We start from the raw sequence: 16,295 nt of genomic DNA, 5'->3' as shown, positions 1-16,295 counted from the left end.
TTAATTTGTGGAATTGCCATGGAATGTTTTGATATGGATGGAAAAAGAAAAGGAAAATAAGGTAAAACCTGATCCTAAAATAATGAGGGTACTGACAGGTTTTGAAGCCCTTTTGCTCAAGGGCCAGCAACTGTGATATATGACATAAAGGAGACGAACCAAAATCAAGGAGACCACAAAAATGGCACTTGAAAAGACAGCAATTGAAGACACATTAGAGAACCTGCAGCCATTGCATTTGTCCATCGGGGGTAGGTTCAAGATTTCAGTCAGAGCTACACTTACATCTTCACTGCAGAATTCAGGAGAAAATCAATGTTGTAGATATGATTAGTTTCATAAGCAATTAAGCTGGAATTTATACTTGCAAGTTGTAGTTACATAAATACATACACGGAAGAAGGGATGCGTTACACAAATACTCACAAGACCAAAAGCTCCCAAGATCTCAAAATAAATAATAATAACCACTGTGAACAGCTTGAGAAGGAATGCTAACAAAGTATTAAAAAATGTAAAAACTTGCCCAAATCCCGAAACATTACGGCTGGAAACCAATAACCATATCATGTGGTTTAGTTTTATACCAAACTACTTTTTTGCAAAATTAAGTTTGGTGTTTTTCAGAACCAACTTGAAAGTGGTTTTAGAAACCAGGAATTGGTTGGTTCAAAGCCAATTTTAAATCTGGTTCAAATACAAACCTGGTTCTGATCTAAAACCAGTTCCAAAGCATGAACCAATAACCTGGGTTTAGGTTCAGAACTAGTTTCAAAATAAGTGTTGAATATTTTTTTCCCAAGAAAACCAATTTTAAATGGAAAAAGGGGAAAATATACCCCGTACCAAAGTTTTGTTGTTGAATCATGAAAGTGTACATCAGACAGCATTATCAATGGTGAGATATGGCAGAGGGCTGACATTTCGCCATATAAACACGCCATTGCAGCCTATGGCGCTGCCATAACGGCATCCCTTCACAAATTAGAGAATTAATAGCTCCCAACTCTTAGCACATCATAATTGAGAGATTAAATAACTCTATTAATATTGATACTGGATTTCAGCACAATAATATTTCAAAAACAGATTTCAACGAACAATGCGAGGGCATGTTAAGGCAAAGTTATTCTAGTGAATAACACCAATAATAATACACTAAATAAATTCAAATCAAGCATCAATTGCCAATCTCGGAATTTAAACAATAATACGAGGGGGTAATAAAAAGATTAAGAAGAATAGTTTACAAAAATAAATTCCAATAAGAAATAACAGCAGTAGAAATCTATGAACATTTTACTCACACTGTGATCCAATAGAAAGATTACGAAAGAACGAATCCTACCGAAGACGATGGTAGTGGGATTTATGGCGGCGTTCTGGTCTGCTCTTGGTGCCAGTCACCGATTCGGTTCCAGGGTATCTTTTTGGTTACACAAGATGTAAGTTACCGAATCCGTGTTGAAATTTACTACATGTTCCACAAATTTTACCAAAGGAATCATAAGTATATTTAAGAGGTTATCCTTACAAAGAAAATGAAAGAATAAGTTTGATGTTTATTGATAATTGTCAAAGAAATTTGCAATCACATTCTGAATTGAGTTAAATTATTCAATATATTATTCCCAATTACTAGAAAACCTTGTATAATGACATTCAGCGTAATTAAATTGTTTTACTGTTTTACCTTTAATAATATTTTCAAACTATAACAAAAAAATTCATAATAAAATATGTCAGTATAATAAAATGAGAGAACTAAAACTTAATAAAGTAAAAGTACAAAAACATAAAATAAATTTATTTATTTAAATTACACACTTTAAACCATCACACAACTTTCTAAACATACAACAAAATCAATAATCAAAATATCAAAATTTATTAAAAGAAGAAAATTAAACTCACTTTGCAGTTTGACATATGATTAAGGTTAGATCATTTATAAGGTTTCTATTTATTTCAATTTTGATCTTTGTTTGTTTTTTTTATTTCAATTGAATTTTTAATGGTGAAAGATTGATGCAATTATACTTTTGTTATTAAATTAGTTGAATAACCTTAAATATCACCTGACATGTCACGTTGATATGGTGTAATTAAAATATGTGAGAGATGGTTAGTTAGGTGGATTTAGTTATTTTTAAAATAAGGATTAATAATTATTGTAATTTTTGTTTATGTTGGATTTTTGTAAATAAGTTTCTTTTTTATTTTATTTTTAATTGGGTTTTTAAAAGTGAAAAATTGAAACAATTGACTATTTGCCGTTAAATTGGGTTAACAGGTTAACTTTAGGTGACATGTCTGTGAGGTGGATTAATTTAAAGACATGACATATGTAGAGCCTCTTAGATAAAACAATGTTTAATTAAAAGATTAAAAAACAAAAGGATTTCTACATTAAGCTTGCATGTTCTTCCTACAAAGATCACTTTGTGGTTTTGGATGAGCAAAATCCCAAGGGAAAACTTGCACATTCAAGTTCCCTCAATTTGAGGAGCAAGTAAAGCACAATGCCGACAAAAAATTCCAAAGCAGTACTTGAACCAGTGAGTGAAACTACAACACAAACGAGCATAACGAAGGACTATTTTTTAGTGTTCATGTCTAGCCATGACTAATTAAATCCCTACAAACAATAAAAGCACCCCAAGAATCCCAATCGGAACCAACTTTGAAATCATCCTAGGTAATCTTAACCAAGGAAATCTTTGAAGGCCCAAACCTAAGATCTCTGAAAATGGAAGGGTCGCGAACAAAAGAGAAGATGATGGCCATGGAAGATGGTTGTGCGAACTGGATTTTGCAATTAAGGTTCATCACGATGGAGGTTGCGATTTTGATTTGGGTTTTTGGTTTAATCTTCTGCAAGTTGCTTGCGATTGACGAAGGATGAGAAGATGCAGCAGCACACGTCATGGTGAAGTTGGTTCGCGAATCGCAACGGTGCTAATAGGTTTGCGTCACGAAGATGGTGGAGGTGTGAATCGGTGAGCTTGAAGGCATGCGAATTTGAGTTTTCTGTTGGTCTGTTGTGAAGCGCGATTAGGGTTCCTGAGTTTGTGAAAATTGGGATTTATCTGCATGTCTGTTGTGAGGTGCGATTCATTGTAATTTGGGGTTGATTTTTGGGTTTTCTTTCGCAGGCTTGATGCATAGGGAAAAATACTTAGGGGTGGTGCTTCATTGTAATGGAGGATGACCCTTTTTCTTAATTTTTTTAATTAAACATTTTCACCTAAGAGAATCGGCTCATTAAAATAATTCACCTCACACTGACACGTCACTTGAAAGTTAACCTCGTTAACCTAATTTAACGGCAAAGAGCCAATTACTTCAATTTTTTACTTTTAGGACCTATTGGGAAAAAAAATAAGAAAGAGACCTGTTTGAGAAAATCCAACATAAATAAGGACTACGAGAATGATTAAACCTTAAAATAAAAAATTAAAAAGTTTCTTTTTCCATCTAGAACCAAAAAGCTTCATCCTTCTTCATTAATGGTGGTAATAGCCTAAACAGAACCATCGTCAACCACCAGATTTGCAAAAACATTGACAATAGCAAAGGTAACCTTGCTTCTCCACGACACCCAAACCAACAACGACAAAGAGAATAATTGTGCCTCCATCATCTTCCTCATAAAAAACGCGACTTCACCAATGTCTCACACTTGCAAAAACAGACCCAGGTTCGTTTAATCACAAATTAATGAACAGTTCACGAGTCTCATCCTCCATCTTCTCTTGCGAAACATCAACTTCAAAACGCATAAGCCAAATTGTGGAAGCCATCGCGTTTCCAAATCGCGCTGCCATGGGAACCACCTACAGAAAACTAGAAACCAGCATTTGTTTGTCCACCACATCTCTCGCGCTAGCAACCATCACAATCCCCAATTTCACTCAATCAATCACCAATTTGGATTATAGAACCCGATAAACCTTGATTTCATGAAATGCAAATTCCCTAAAAAAAATCTCAATTTGATTTTAATTATATTTTCATGAATCCTGATGTTTAAAATATCAAAGGACGAAAAAAAAAAAGAAATAAAATAAGAGTGGGTGAAGGAGTTAAGTTAGAGATCTATTTCTAGACCTTGAAGTCACTTTCGGGATTAGCTTGATTTGGGCTAAGAAATCTTTTTCTTTGTAGGTGATTTCCATCATTAATGGAGGAAGAAGAAGTTTTTTTTGGTTTTTAATGGAAGAAGAAGTTTTTTAATTTTTAATTTTAAAAATAACAAAATCCACCTAACTAACCATCTCACTTTGCCATTGATTTTAATTACACCACATCACTTTGCTACCTCAGTTCACATCTAACGCCCTTAAGCCAATTTAACACAGTGTCTAATTGCATAAATAGAAGAACTCAATTGAGATTAAAAAAATAAGTGAGGAACCAAATTAAGACAAATCACTCTAAACAGAGAAATAAAAAATGATTTAACCTATGATTAAATATGATACTAACATTTGACCATATATGCCTTTTGCACTCTTTTATCAATTATAGACTATAATATAAGAAAATTATCAATTTACTTTTTTTATTTATTTAACACTTTTGTTTGTTTCAAATCTCAACCACCTTGATGCTCTAAATAATTGTCTAAGAAAAAACAAAATGTGTCATCATGCACGACGGAAAAAAAGAGCATATCCACAACTTCAAAAGACGTTGAGAGCGCATAAGAGCTCCAATGAAAGCGTCATTGATGGCACAGTGATCGCTTGGTCAAGACGATCAAAATCATGTAATCATCGATCGAAACTGTAACTCCGATATTGACACCGATAGATTATGGCGTCGTCGATGACGGTAGACGATGATATCACGTTGAATATAGTGAAAAACTATGTATAAGATTAATCTCCGCTTATGTATAAAGATAGGGTCCTCCAATTTTAATAGAAGAAATATGAGTTAAGCCCAAAATATAAATAAAAAACACATTAAACAAAGATAAAGATAATATATCGAACAATATACAATAATTATATATAATTATTAATATATATTATTCTTGTATATTATTATTATTATTATTATTATAAATTTTATTATTATTATTAACATTATTATTATTATTATTATTAATATTATTATTATTATTACAATAACTTTTATTATTATACATAATTGTATTATTATTAGTATTATTAACATTAATAATAATAATAATAATAATATTATGATTATTATTACTATTAATACCAGTATTAATATATATATATATATATATATATATATATATATATATATATATATATTTGGTTTAATACATCATTTGGTCCCTACTTTTGGGGGTTTGGTTCAAAATGGTCTTACGTTATGAAAAAGTTCAGTAAGGCCCCATATTTTGTTTAAAAATGTTCAATTCGGTCCTTTTCGTGGACGTCGTTAAAAACATAACGGTGTTGATGTCACTGTGGCCAAATTTGAGTGAGTTGTTATGTTTGATGATTACATGACACTGTGAAGTGAAGTGAGTTGGTAGAAATATTTTAAAAAGATAAATTGACGTAATTTGGGTGGTAGGTTTAAGTGTGGGTTAAAACAAAATTACCCTTATCTAAGACTGATTTGGGCATTTTTGGGTAAAACATTATGCTGCAAGTGGTTTTGGCTGGTGATTCCTTCAAAGTGAAATTGGAACAGCGTACGTGCATGAGGTAAGTGGTCGTAATCTAAGGCTAATAAGTTGATGTTGTTGTTGTTGTATTTGGGGGTTAGGGTTTAATTATATTTTGTTCGATTGACGATGATTTTGGGGGTATAAATTTGTTGGGTAAATATTGTATGTTGAATTGTTTGTAATGCGTTTTGTATTGTGTTTTAAATGTGATTATGGTTGTTTCTTGTTGGGTTGTTGAAGACAGTGAGGAAGATTGTCGGCTTTTTGGGTTTCATAGTGGTCCCATTGTTGTTAATTAAGTAATTTAAGTGGTCCTCGTTTGCATTTGAGTTGTAGGGATTAGGATGTCTGGGGAAATGTTTGAGGTAGTGGTCCACCGTGGTGGGACCTTGATAAAAGAAATCCCCTTTAAGTACATAGATGGAGAGATTATTGTGTGGGACGTTGATCCCGATAAATGGAGTTTTTTTGAAATAGTAGGTGCACTAAAAGATCTGGGGTACCTTCAAGTGAAAGAGTTATATTACAGCGTACAACATTTATTGCATAAACTATATGATGATAGAGGAGCAATGAATATGATGAAGGTGGCAAACTTTTTAGGGAAAGTTGACTTGTATGTTGTACATGGCGTGGACGAAGCAGAGGTTGTAGAAGATGATGTGAACCAAATTTATTTACTTTGTGAAGCTGAAGCACTTGGTTTGAATGGTGAGGGTACTGGGGTTGTAGGTTCCCCACACATTGAGCGTGGTGATGAAGGAAATATGGAAGAGGTTGAAGTGCAGAATGAGGTTGAAGAAAGAGCAGTTGAATCTGGTGAAGTAGGGGAGGTAGATATAGAGGGTGGAGTTCAGGTGGATGTAGATGGTGGAGTGGAGCTGGAAAGTACTGGTAGACAAGAGGTGGATGCTGGAGTTGAGGTGGATGTAGATGATGGGGTGGAGCTGGAAAGTAATGTTGGACAGGAGGTGGATGGTGGAGTTGAGGTGGACACAGATGGTGGAGTTGAGGTGGATAGAGATGGTGGAGTTGAGGTGGATAGAGATGGTGGAGTGCAGGAAGAAGATTTTGTGGACAGTGAGGTTGAAGTTGAAGTCCACATTGAGGATGGAGTGGACAGTGAGGTTGAAGTTGAAGTGGACAGTGAGGATGAAGGACATATGGATCATCTTAGTGGTGATGAGTATGTGGAGGAGGCAGAAGAGGTTGGGATTGCTTTGGAGGACAATGATGAAGAGTATAGGGTTGAACCTAGTGTCAGGGGTTTGTCAGAGGATGAATGGCATTCTGATGTCCTATTAACACCAGAAAACAGTGGTAGTGAGGACGACACTCAAGATAGACCAGAGGCAGGTTTTTTTTCTACATATGAGAAACAAAAGTCAATGACAGATTATAAATGGGAAGTTGAGACTTTATTTATAGACAAGGATGACTTTAAGGAGGCAATTAGAAGTTATGTTGTGCATACTGGGAGGGCTTTGAAGTTTGTTAAAAATGATAAGCGTAGGGTGAGGGTTAGATGCATGGGTGGACAAGGTAAGTGTCCATGGAAAGCTTATTGTGGTTATTTGCCAACACGACAATTTTGGCAATTAAGGAAAATAAATGATACACATACTTGCAGTAGGCAACTCAACATCAAAATTATGAATACAAAGTAGCTGAGTCAAGAAATAGATAGGTCTATACAAGAAAATCCAAATTTAAAGGTAAACGACATACGTAATAAAGCATTACGTAAATGGAATACCAAAGTTTCCATCTCCAAAGCACGAAGGGCAAAATTGATGGCAACAAATCAACTTAGTGGAGATTTTAAAGAATAATTTATGAGAATATATGACTATGTCCATGAACTATTAAGGTCTAATCCTGGGTCAACAGTTAAGGTGAAGGTTGACAGTGCTGATGGTGAGACAGTTTTTAAAAGGTTTTATGTTTGCTTGAAAGGTTGTAGGGACAACTTTGTGAGTTGTAGGCCAATTATTTGTTTATATGGATGTTTTTTGAAAGGGCAATATAAGGGAGAGATGCTCACTGCAATTGAAAGGGACCCAAATGACCAAATGTTTCCCATTGCATATGCGGTAGTTGAAGTAGAGAACAAAGACACACGGGGTTGGTTTTTGTAGTTATTGATAGAAGACCTTGGAGGAAAAGAAGTGTGTGGTGGGTGCACATGGATGTCTGACCAACAAAAGGTACATCTATTCCTTACATTATTATATACATTGAACTCACTATAAATGATGTTTTAAACGTTAATGTATTTATTCATGTGGACAAGGGTTGATGCCAGCTGTGCAGGAACTTTTGCCTGAGGCAGACCAAAGATTCTGCATGAGGCACCTCTACGCAAATTTTAGAAAGAGGTTTCCTAGTCAGATTTTAAGGAGTCTGATGTGGAGGGCTGCCACTAGCACATACCCCCAAGCATGGGAGAGAGAAATTCTGAAAATAAAAGAGGTTAACCTAGAAGCTTATAAATACCTGATAGTCATTCTCCCCAGGTACAATTTGTCAGTACTATTCCTGGGTCAATCAGTTTTGCATGGTTGCTAATTTTGAACATTTGTATTCATAACAGGTATTGGTCAAGGTCTCGATTCACAACTCAAGCTGTATGTGATTCCCTTGACAACAATATCTCTGAAGCTTTCAACAGTGTTATTGTGCTTGCGAGAGGAAAACCAATAATCACAATGCTGAAGGAGATAAGACTTTATCTAATGAAACGTTGGGCCACCAATAGAAGCAAGGTCACGTCTATGGATTTCACTATCTGCCCAAAGATAAAGAAGAGGCTTATGAAAGAATCAAATTTGTCTAGATATTGGATCCAAAGGTAAAATTGTTATTTATAATCATATCCAATCTGATTTATGTTGATGTCCATTGTTCATTTATTGGAATGTGCTTTGTTGTTGTCAGCTGGTCTGGACGAAAGTTGTTTGAGGTTAGACACACTGCAACAATGGCAAACAAGTTCACAGTGGACCTTGAGAGTCAACACTGTAGCTGCAGGAAGTGGATGATAAGTGGCATCCCATGTTGTCATGCAATTGCAGCAATGAACTACTCCAATTAAGATCCACAAAATTTCATACCCTCTTAGTTCACAAGATCCACATATGAAGAGACATATGCCTCTATGATTTATCCTGTCAATGGGTAGTTGCTATGGGAAATAACAAACTATGATGATGTCTTGCCACCAATTCTTCGAAAGTTGCTTGGGAGGCCAAAGAAAAAGAGAAAGTTGGAGGCGTGTGAGTTAACAAAGGATGCCACCCAAATGAGTGTTGGTGGCCATAGAAAGAAATGTACCATCTGCCGTCAAGTGGGACACAACAGAAAAAATTGCCCCTTACGTCCAGACATCACACAACCAACATGTCCCTTAGCATCACACAACCAACACGTCCCAAGAACCACCACAACCTACTCAGGAGTCCATTCCACATTCAGCACCACCAATCTTCAGGAAGAAGTTACATTTTAGAAGAAAAGTTTAGATGTCAATTACAAACACTTTGCATGTATTTTGATGTTATAAAAAACTCCTGAACTCTGTAGTATGTTGATGTAGTTGTCTTTTGATGAACTAATTTACTTATGTATATTCACAACTGATGTGATAAACTTTTATGACTTACTTTGATTGTCATGTGATGAACTTTTATTATGTACTTTCTAGGTCCATTTTAATTATGTAGTTAAGGAAAGTTGACTCGTGTTAGTATATTATGGCAGAGATGTTACATGCGTTGATATCAATTTGGGACCAGAAGTTACAGTTTTAAATTCAAAAGGGGACCACATTGGACATTTTAAAATGAAAGCGAATACTAAATTTAACATTTCACATGAACACCTTCACATTACATTGCTTTCACTTTCACATTACATGAACATGAACATTCACCTACACTTCAACTTAAACATTGAGTTTCACCTTCACATTGATATGAACATAAACACTGACCTAGACTTCAACATAAACATTGACCCACCTACAAAGATCAATCTAAACAGACCCACATTGTCACAGTGTTCACCGCAATAACAACACACATAGCTCCAAGCAACAATTTTATCCTTTTCTGCAACTTTTGGACTAAAATTTCCAGCTCACATATCCTCCTCCTATGCCTGACAATTTCATCATCTCTTTCGTCATTATTTTCTTCATTACACCATTTGAAAAAGTTACAGTACATCCCTCTTGCACATCCACCCTGTTATGCACCAAATAAGCCACCAAAATTGGTTCTAACTCAATAATCTATGAACAAATAAATTCCAAAATAAAATGACAAGAGTATTTAAAAAACCTTATAATGACGACATCCCCAAAATTGTCTCTCAGCATTCTGTGGAGTTATCGCTACTTTGCTCACAACATAATCACCACATTTGCAACGAGGGATTATCCCACCTCCCCTCCAACCACCATCATTTGCGGATTGCGAATTTCTTTCCCACCTAGTTTTGGAACAAAAAGAACAACCTTGAGAAGAAGCCATTTCTATTTAGCAACAACCACTGTGGTAAAAAAAGGGGAACAACTTGCACGAACCCTAATCACCCCTTTTATTACACACAAAAACCTCAACTTAAGATATTTCCACCAACTCACTTCACTTCACAGTACCACGTAATCATCAAACATAACAGCTCACTCAGATTTGGCCACAGTGGCATCCACATCATTATGTTTTTAATGGCATCCACAAAAAGGACCGAATTAAACATTTTTAAACAAAATATGGGGCCTTACTTAACTTTTTCATAACGTAGAACTATTTTGAACCAAACCCCCAAAAGTAGGGACCAAATGATGTATTAAACCTATATTTTTTTTTTGCTATACTTATTATATAATTTTATTACTATTAATAGTATTATGATTAATAATAATAATAATAATAATAATAATATTATTATTACAATTATTATTATTATATATTAATATTATTATTACATAATAATAATAATATTGTTAATAATAATATTAATGATAATAATATATAATAATAATAATAATGTTAATACTAATAGTAATAATAAAATTATATAATAATAATAGTAAAAATAATAGTATTAGTATTATTGTTAGTATTATTATTTGAATTAATGTTACCATTGATATTAGTATTATTTGTATTTATTAGTATTAGGTGTCATTTGAATTTATAGATTACGGATTGCTTTTATTATTATTCTATTATTATTATTATTATTTTTTTATTATTATTATTATTATAAATATTATATATTATTATTAGTAATAATATTATTATTCTCATTGTTAACAACAATATTGGTTTTATATATTATTATTATTATTATACTAATAAGTAGTAATAATAATAGTAGTAAATTTATTAGTATTATTATTATTGTTATTAGTATTATTATTTGTATTGTTAGTACTATTAATATTAGAATTATTAGATTTATTAAAATTATTGTTATTAGTATTAGTAATTCTTATTATGAATATTTTTAATATTATTACTATTCTTACTGTTATTTTATATTATTAGTAGTAGTATTAATAGTAGAAGTAAAAATATCAGTATTATTATTATTAGTACTATTAGTATTATTATTATTAGATTATTTGATATTTGTATTAATTAATAATTATTTTAAGGAATAATTTTATTTCTTAAAATAATATCTATTTATATGGATAATAGATAATATAGATAACAATTTTATTTTAAGGAAAAACCGAAAATGAAATTTATCATTAAACAAAAAATTTACCACTTAATTAATTATTATACTAAAATAGTAATTTAAATTAATAATAATTACAGAATTACAATAATTGTTAAATTACAATTGTAGGTAATAGATGATTATAGATAATAAATAATAATTTTATTCTAATGAAAAATTGAAAATTAAATTTACCAATTAACTACAAATTTACGACTTAATTAATAATTATATTCATAATAATTGAAAAAAATAATAATAACTGGTTTACAAGAATGATTGAATTACAATTATAAATAATAGATAATTATAGATAATATATAATCAATAATATAGATAATAATTTGATTTTATTGAAAAATTGAAATTAAAATTTATCAGTTAAACAGAAATTTACCACTTAATTAATAATTATATTAATATTAGTAATTACATGTGTCACTTTCAAATTCATTCATTGGAGAAGTTGAAAAAAAAATCATTATTAATTATATTAATATTAATAACTATTTGTGTGATTCTCAAATTTATTCAAAAGGTCAAATTATATTAGTTACACGTGAGTCACAAACAATTCTTTTTCTAAAAATCGTCCTTAATCTCTTTTCCTTTTTAAAATTTTGAAAACCCCTTACTCTCTTCTCTCTTTTTCAAAACAGTCTTCTCACTCTAAAACCTCTTTACCCTTTTCCCTTATTTGAGTCCAAGAAACCTCTCTCTTCTTCAAACATAAACATGTTGTTGGATTGGTGTTACTTTTTTGAACTCACTGCAACGCTCGTTTGTTTTTTCATGTTTCTAAACCATATTTTGGAATTTATAGTCTATTTTTTTCACACAAAACTTTGGAATTTTGTTGGAAATCTACGTCGAAGTTTAACTATCATATTAGATAAAAATAGAAAAGTAAAACACTAAATAAAAATTCATTAAATTATTGTCTTAAAATTTTAAATAAAGAATAATGTTAATTCTTTATGTATTTAAACTCAGATTTTATTAATTTGTACCATTCCAATAACTCCAAATAGACATATGATACCTATTTTAGTTTTTAGTCAAATATGATTCTTCTCTATTTTCAATTTTCTTACCCAAATATTTTTTGTAATGGTGTTCAAAATAAACTCTTATCTTTCTAAATATACTTGGCAAAGCTCTATGTACAGGGATCAGATCAGACTGATTTTGCCTTTGGAACCTTAGATGGTGAAATCATGGCAAAGTAAATGGCTATTTGTTTTTTAAAATTTTATCATTCGCCCAAAATGGTAAGACCTGTTTGGTCCAAATACTCCTTTGATTTTTTTTTTCTTTTGTGGCACATTGTGAAACCCTATGCGTAGTGGTTGGAAATCCATATCAGTGTAAATATGTTTTTTCATACACTGTGTTTGGCGATTCATTCAAACTGTGATATGTGGAACTCTTTCTCTAGAATTTTCTCTACAGGATTATGATAGAAGTGTAAAGTAATTATCGATTTCTGCATTCAAGTTATGAATAAAGGGAGGAAGAGGATTAAAAAAAAAGTATTGCACTCTTTTCATTTTTCTTAAGTTTGGATTTTTTTATCTTTCCATTTTTTGAAAGTTTAAATTTTTTATGATTTTAGAATGATTGCACTACTATTGTTAAAGATGTTAACTAAATACTCACAAAATCACAAGTAAAACAAAATCAGGAGTGAATAAAATTAGTTAAACTACTTAACTATCAAAAATTACATTTGTAACATCCTAAAAATTATACAGTCATCAACTATATAATAGAATATTAACATATATTAATATGACAAAACAGTTTTACAAAATAAAAGGGATCGGGTTCACAATTTGGCCGAACGACCTTACATAGGTACAGATAAATGTACGAGCGTTCAATAATTAAGAACGAACGGTTTACAAAACTAATACCGAACGTTCAACTACACAACTATAGCAAAAGGGCGCTCGTTCTAAAACGGACCGCTAATCCAACTAAGCTAACAGCTCACCGAACGTCCTTCTGTTCGGCCTTCACTTCAACTTCTACAAGATTCTCTTCAGCAATGAATTCTTCTCCAAGCGCTTCTTCCAGAGATGCATCTCCCTCTGCTCACATCCACACAGATGATCATTGCAAGGACAAGACGAACGTACAGATACAGACAACACAAAGAAAAACGCAAGGGTAAGCTTATTGAATTTAATCCAAGTAACATCAAGCATTTCATACATATTAAGCACATCAAATAATTACAACACATACATTCAACTCATTCATTAAATCAATCAAATTCCTGATACTAGACTGACTGTCCGGACTGTATGAATTCTGTGTAGCTACGACGTCCGTGCACCCAGGTGGGCTAGCTGGAATACTCGTCAACAGCCACCTGAGGTTAGTCCGTTCTGTCCAAGTTACAGTTATGGACTAAGACCTCCTGCCATTCCCACACATGACATACTCCTCTCTACTTGAGAACGAGCACTCACGGAATATCAGGATGACCCGCCAGCTAAGCTTACCACATTCATACTTTACAAATCTCAATTTCCATTCAAGAGTCGTTCCTCCCTGGAACGCTCGTTCAAAATCCACAATCATAGTTTCATCTCTTATACCGTTCGCACATTATAATCTTTCCTCTAAATCACATTTTCATTCTTGGTTCCACTTCCATAAAAGGACGAGCGTTCAATCCTCTTCATAATGAGGACAAACGTCAAGAGCGAGACAGAAAGATCTTCTTTTTCAAAGGGATAAGGCTGACACTTCATGACGAACGTTATTACAATTTGAATCAGTTAAGTGAACTGACTCTAGATCAATTTATCTTATACTTAGAATAATTCAATAATCAAGATTCAGAGTCAATCCAACTGAATGAAGATACAAAAGACGAGTGCTAAATGTACTAAGTACAATTTAGTTAGAATAAACCGACTGCCAGTAAATGACCGGACGCGGTACGCGAATTCACTGAAGTTTAGGACGAACGCTATTTAAGTTTTTTGGACGAACGCTTATGGAAATTCAGGACGAACGCTATTTCAGCTCGTTGATAATAAACGAACGTTCGGTATAGGACCGAGCGCTACTTATCACTTACACTTTGGGACGAGCGTTCGGTATAAGACCGAGCGCCACTTAGGACGTACGCTTTGGGTTGGTACCCATCGCTGATTCAAAATCTTAGAATTAGGATTTTATATAAGTTGTAATGGTGAAGTTACATTTTTAACAATATGACTAAGTGTCTGAAGGTGTATTCGCAAGCTTCTCAAATCCTCACACAACACTCAGGATATCTACGTTTTGCCGAACGCTCAAACGTAAAGTTATTTATAAGAGGACGTTCGTCCTCAAATAGAATCCTTTCCAAATGAAAGGGTTCGACTATTTCAAAGAATTTACTGAGAATATCGAACGGTCAAAGACCGTTTCGATAACGAACGTTCATTATCATAGATTTTATATTCAAATTCAACTTACAGTAACACATTTTTCAGTATAAACTTTCATAAATTAAATTACTCATATCATAGTACAATCCATACTTCTCATACATCAACTCATCAACAAAATCATATGCTAAAATCTGATAACATAGATCCTAATTAACAAAATTCGTAGAACATGCATCCAACACAGTACAACTTCACAGAACAATCATGCAACACAGTATAACTCAAGAATTAAATTTAATAAGCTTCCCTTACCCGGATTCAGTAGTGATCGTTCTAAGAAAGATTTTGACTCGTCCAAATGTGGCTTTCTATTCTCAACTTTTCTCTTAAACTCTTCAACTAGAACTAACCAAAAGAAAACGTAGAGACTTAGTTTTCACCCTTGCATGCAGCTGAATTTGGGTTTGCAGGGAAAACCAGAAACGAGCGTCTAGGTTGAGAAACTTACCGGTTAAAGAGCTGGAAGTTGTTCGGTCTAAAATGAAGCTCACGTTGCAGGGAACGTTCATACGGTGCTGAAACGTGAACGGAGAGAAGGGTGGTAAGTTGCAGAAGAGAGAAGGAGAAGGGTTCTAGAGAGAAGGGGGAGAAATGGAGATTCTGAGTTTGGAAGGGGAGAAGGTGCGCGTGAGAGAGAGTGGGAGATTTTTCCAGAAATTCACTTTTGTTCAAATCCCACTGTCAGACGGACGAGCGTCCCTCTCGTCGACACCTGCACCCCACAACTTACTTCAGAAGTTTCCAATTTGACAAGTGGCGCGCATGCATGGATCGGTGGTGGATTTGTAATGCACTGAACACGTGGCACGGAGCATTAATGGAAGCAGAGAGATGATTCAGCATAGTAATAAATGAGACGTGACAATCCCCCTAACTACAAAAATTTTCGTCCTCGAAAATTAAGTCTTACCAGGGAATAAATGAGGGTATAAGTCCTTCATGGCATCTTCCACTTCCCAGGTAGAGTCGCCCGTCTTTTCGTCCCATACAACTTTCACCAACCGAACGTCCTTTCCTTGTATAACTTGGTGCGAACGTCTTCCACACGAACCGGCTTCATTTCCAACGTTCGGTCTTGACGAAGACGTACGTCCTCTAGTTCCAATACGTGCGAGGGATCTGCTATGTATTTCCTGAGTTGAGACACGTGAAACACCGGATGAAGGTTGGACAATTGAGGAGGCAAGGCTAGCTCGTATGCTACTAGTCCAATCTTTCTTATGATCTGATATGGCCCTATGAACTTGGGAGATAACTTCTTGGATCGCAACGCTCGGCCTACTCCAGTAATTGGATTCAGCCGAAGGAAAATATGATCGCCAGCCTTGAACTCTAATGACCTTCTTCTTTTATCTGCGTATGACTTCTGCCTGCTTCTAGACATCTTCAGCCTCTCCTGAATTAACTTCACCTTTTCAGTCGTTTGTTGAATAAGCTCCGGTCCCGTTAATACG

The 16,295-nt window shown here is 33.7% G+C and overlaps 1 protein-coding gene across 7 annotated transcripts in view; it reads right to left on the bottom strand.

The window, feature by feature from the left end:
- Positions 1-1,547, bottom strand: part of LOC108335235 (uncharacterized) — a 3,099-nt gene extending 1,552 nt beyond the window's left edge. Inside the window, exons 1-4 of one of the 7 annotated variants that reach the window (XM_017571208.2) lie at positions 1,349-1,545; positions 847-975; positions 224-292; positions 69-130 (exon numbers count right to left, since the gene is read on the bottom strand). In XM_017571208.2, coding sequence (XP_017426697.1) covers positions 69-130; positions 224-292; positions 847-944 — 229 coding nt within the window. In that variant the 5' untranslated portion in view covers positions 945-975; positions 1,349-1,545. Of the gene's footprint in view, positions 1-68; positions 293-846; positions 976-1,307 lie in introns of all 7 variants that reach the window. The other 6 variants (XM_052869945.1, XM_052869944.1, XM_052869947.1 and 3 more) reach the window with 6 other exon arrangements.
- Positions 1,548-16,295: the final 14,748 nt, after the last annotated feature.

Source organism: Vigna angularis, chromosome 10 (genome assembly GCF_016808095.1).
Source record: "Vigna angularis cultivar LongXiaoDou No.4 chromosome 10, ASM1680809v1, whole genome shotgun sequence".
In the NCBI taxonomy this organism is placed as follows: Eukaryota; Viridiplantae; Streptophyta; class Magnoliopsida; order Fabales; family Fabaceae; genus Vigna; species Vigna angularis.
The sequence above is the reverse complement of the archived record's forward strand: the minus strand, read 5'-3'. Positions and strand labels throughout refer to the sequence as shown.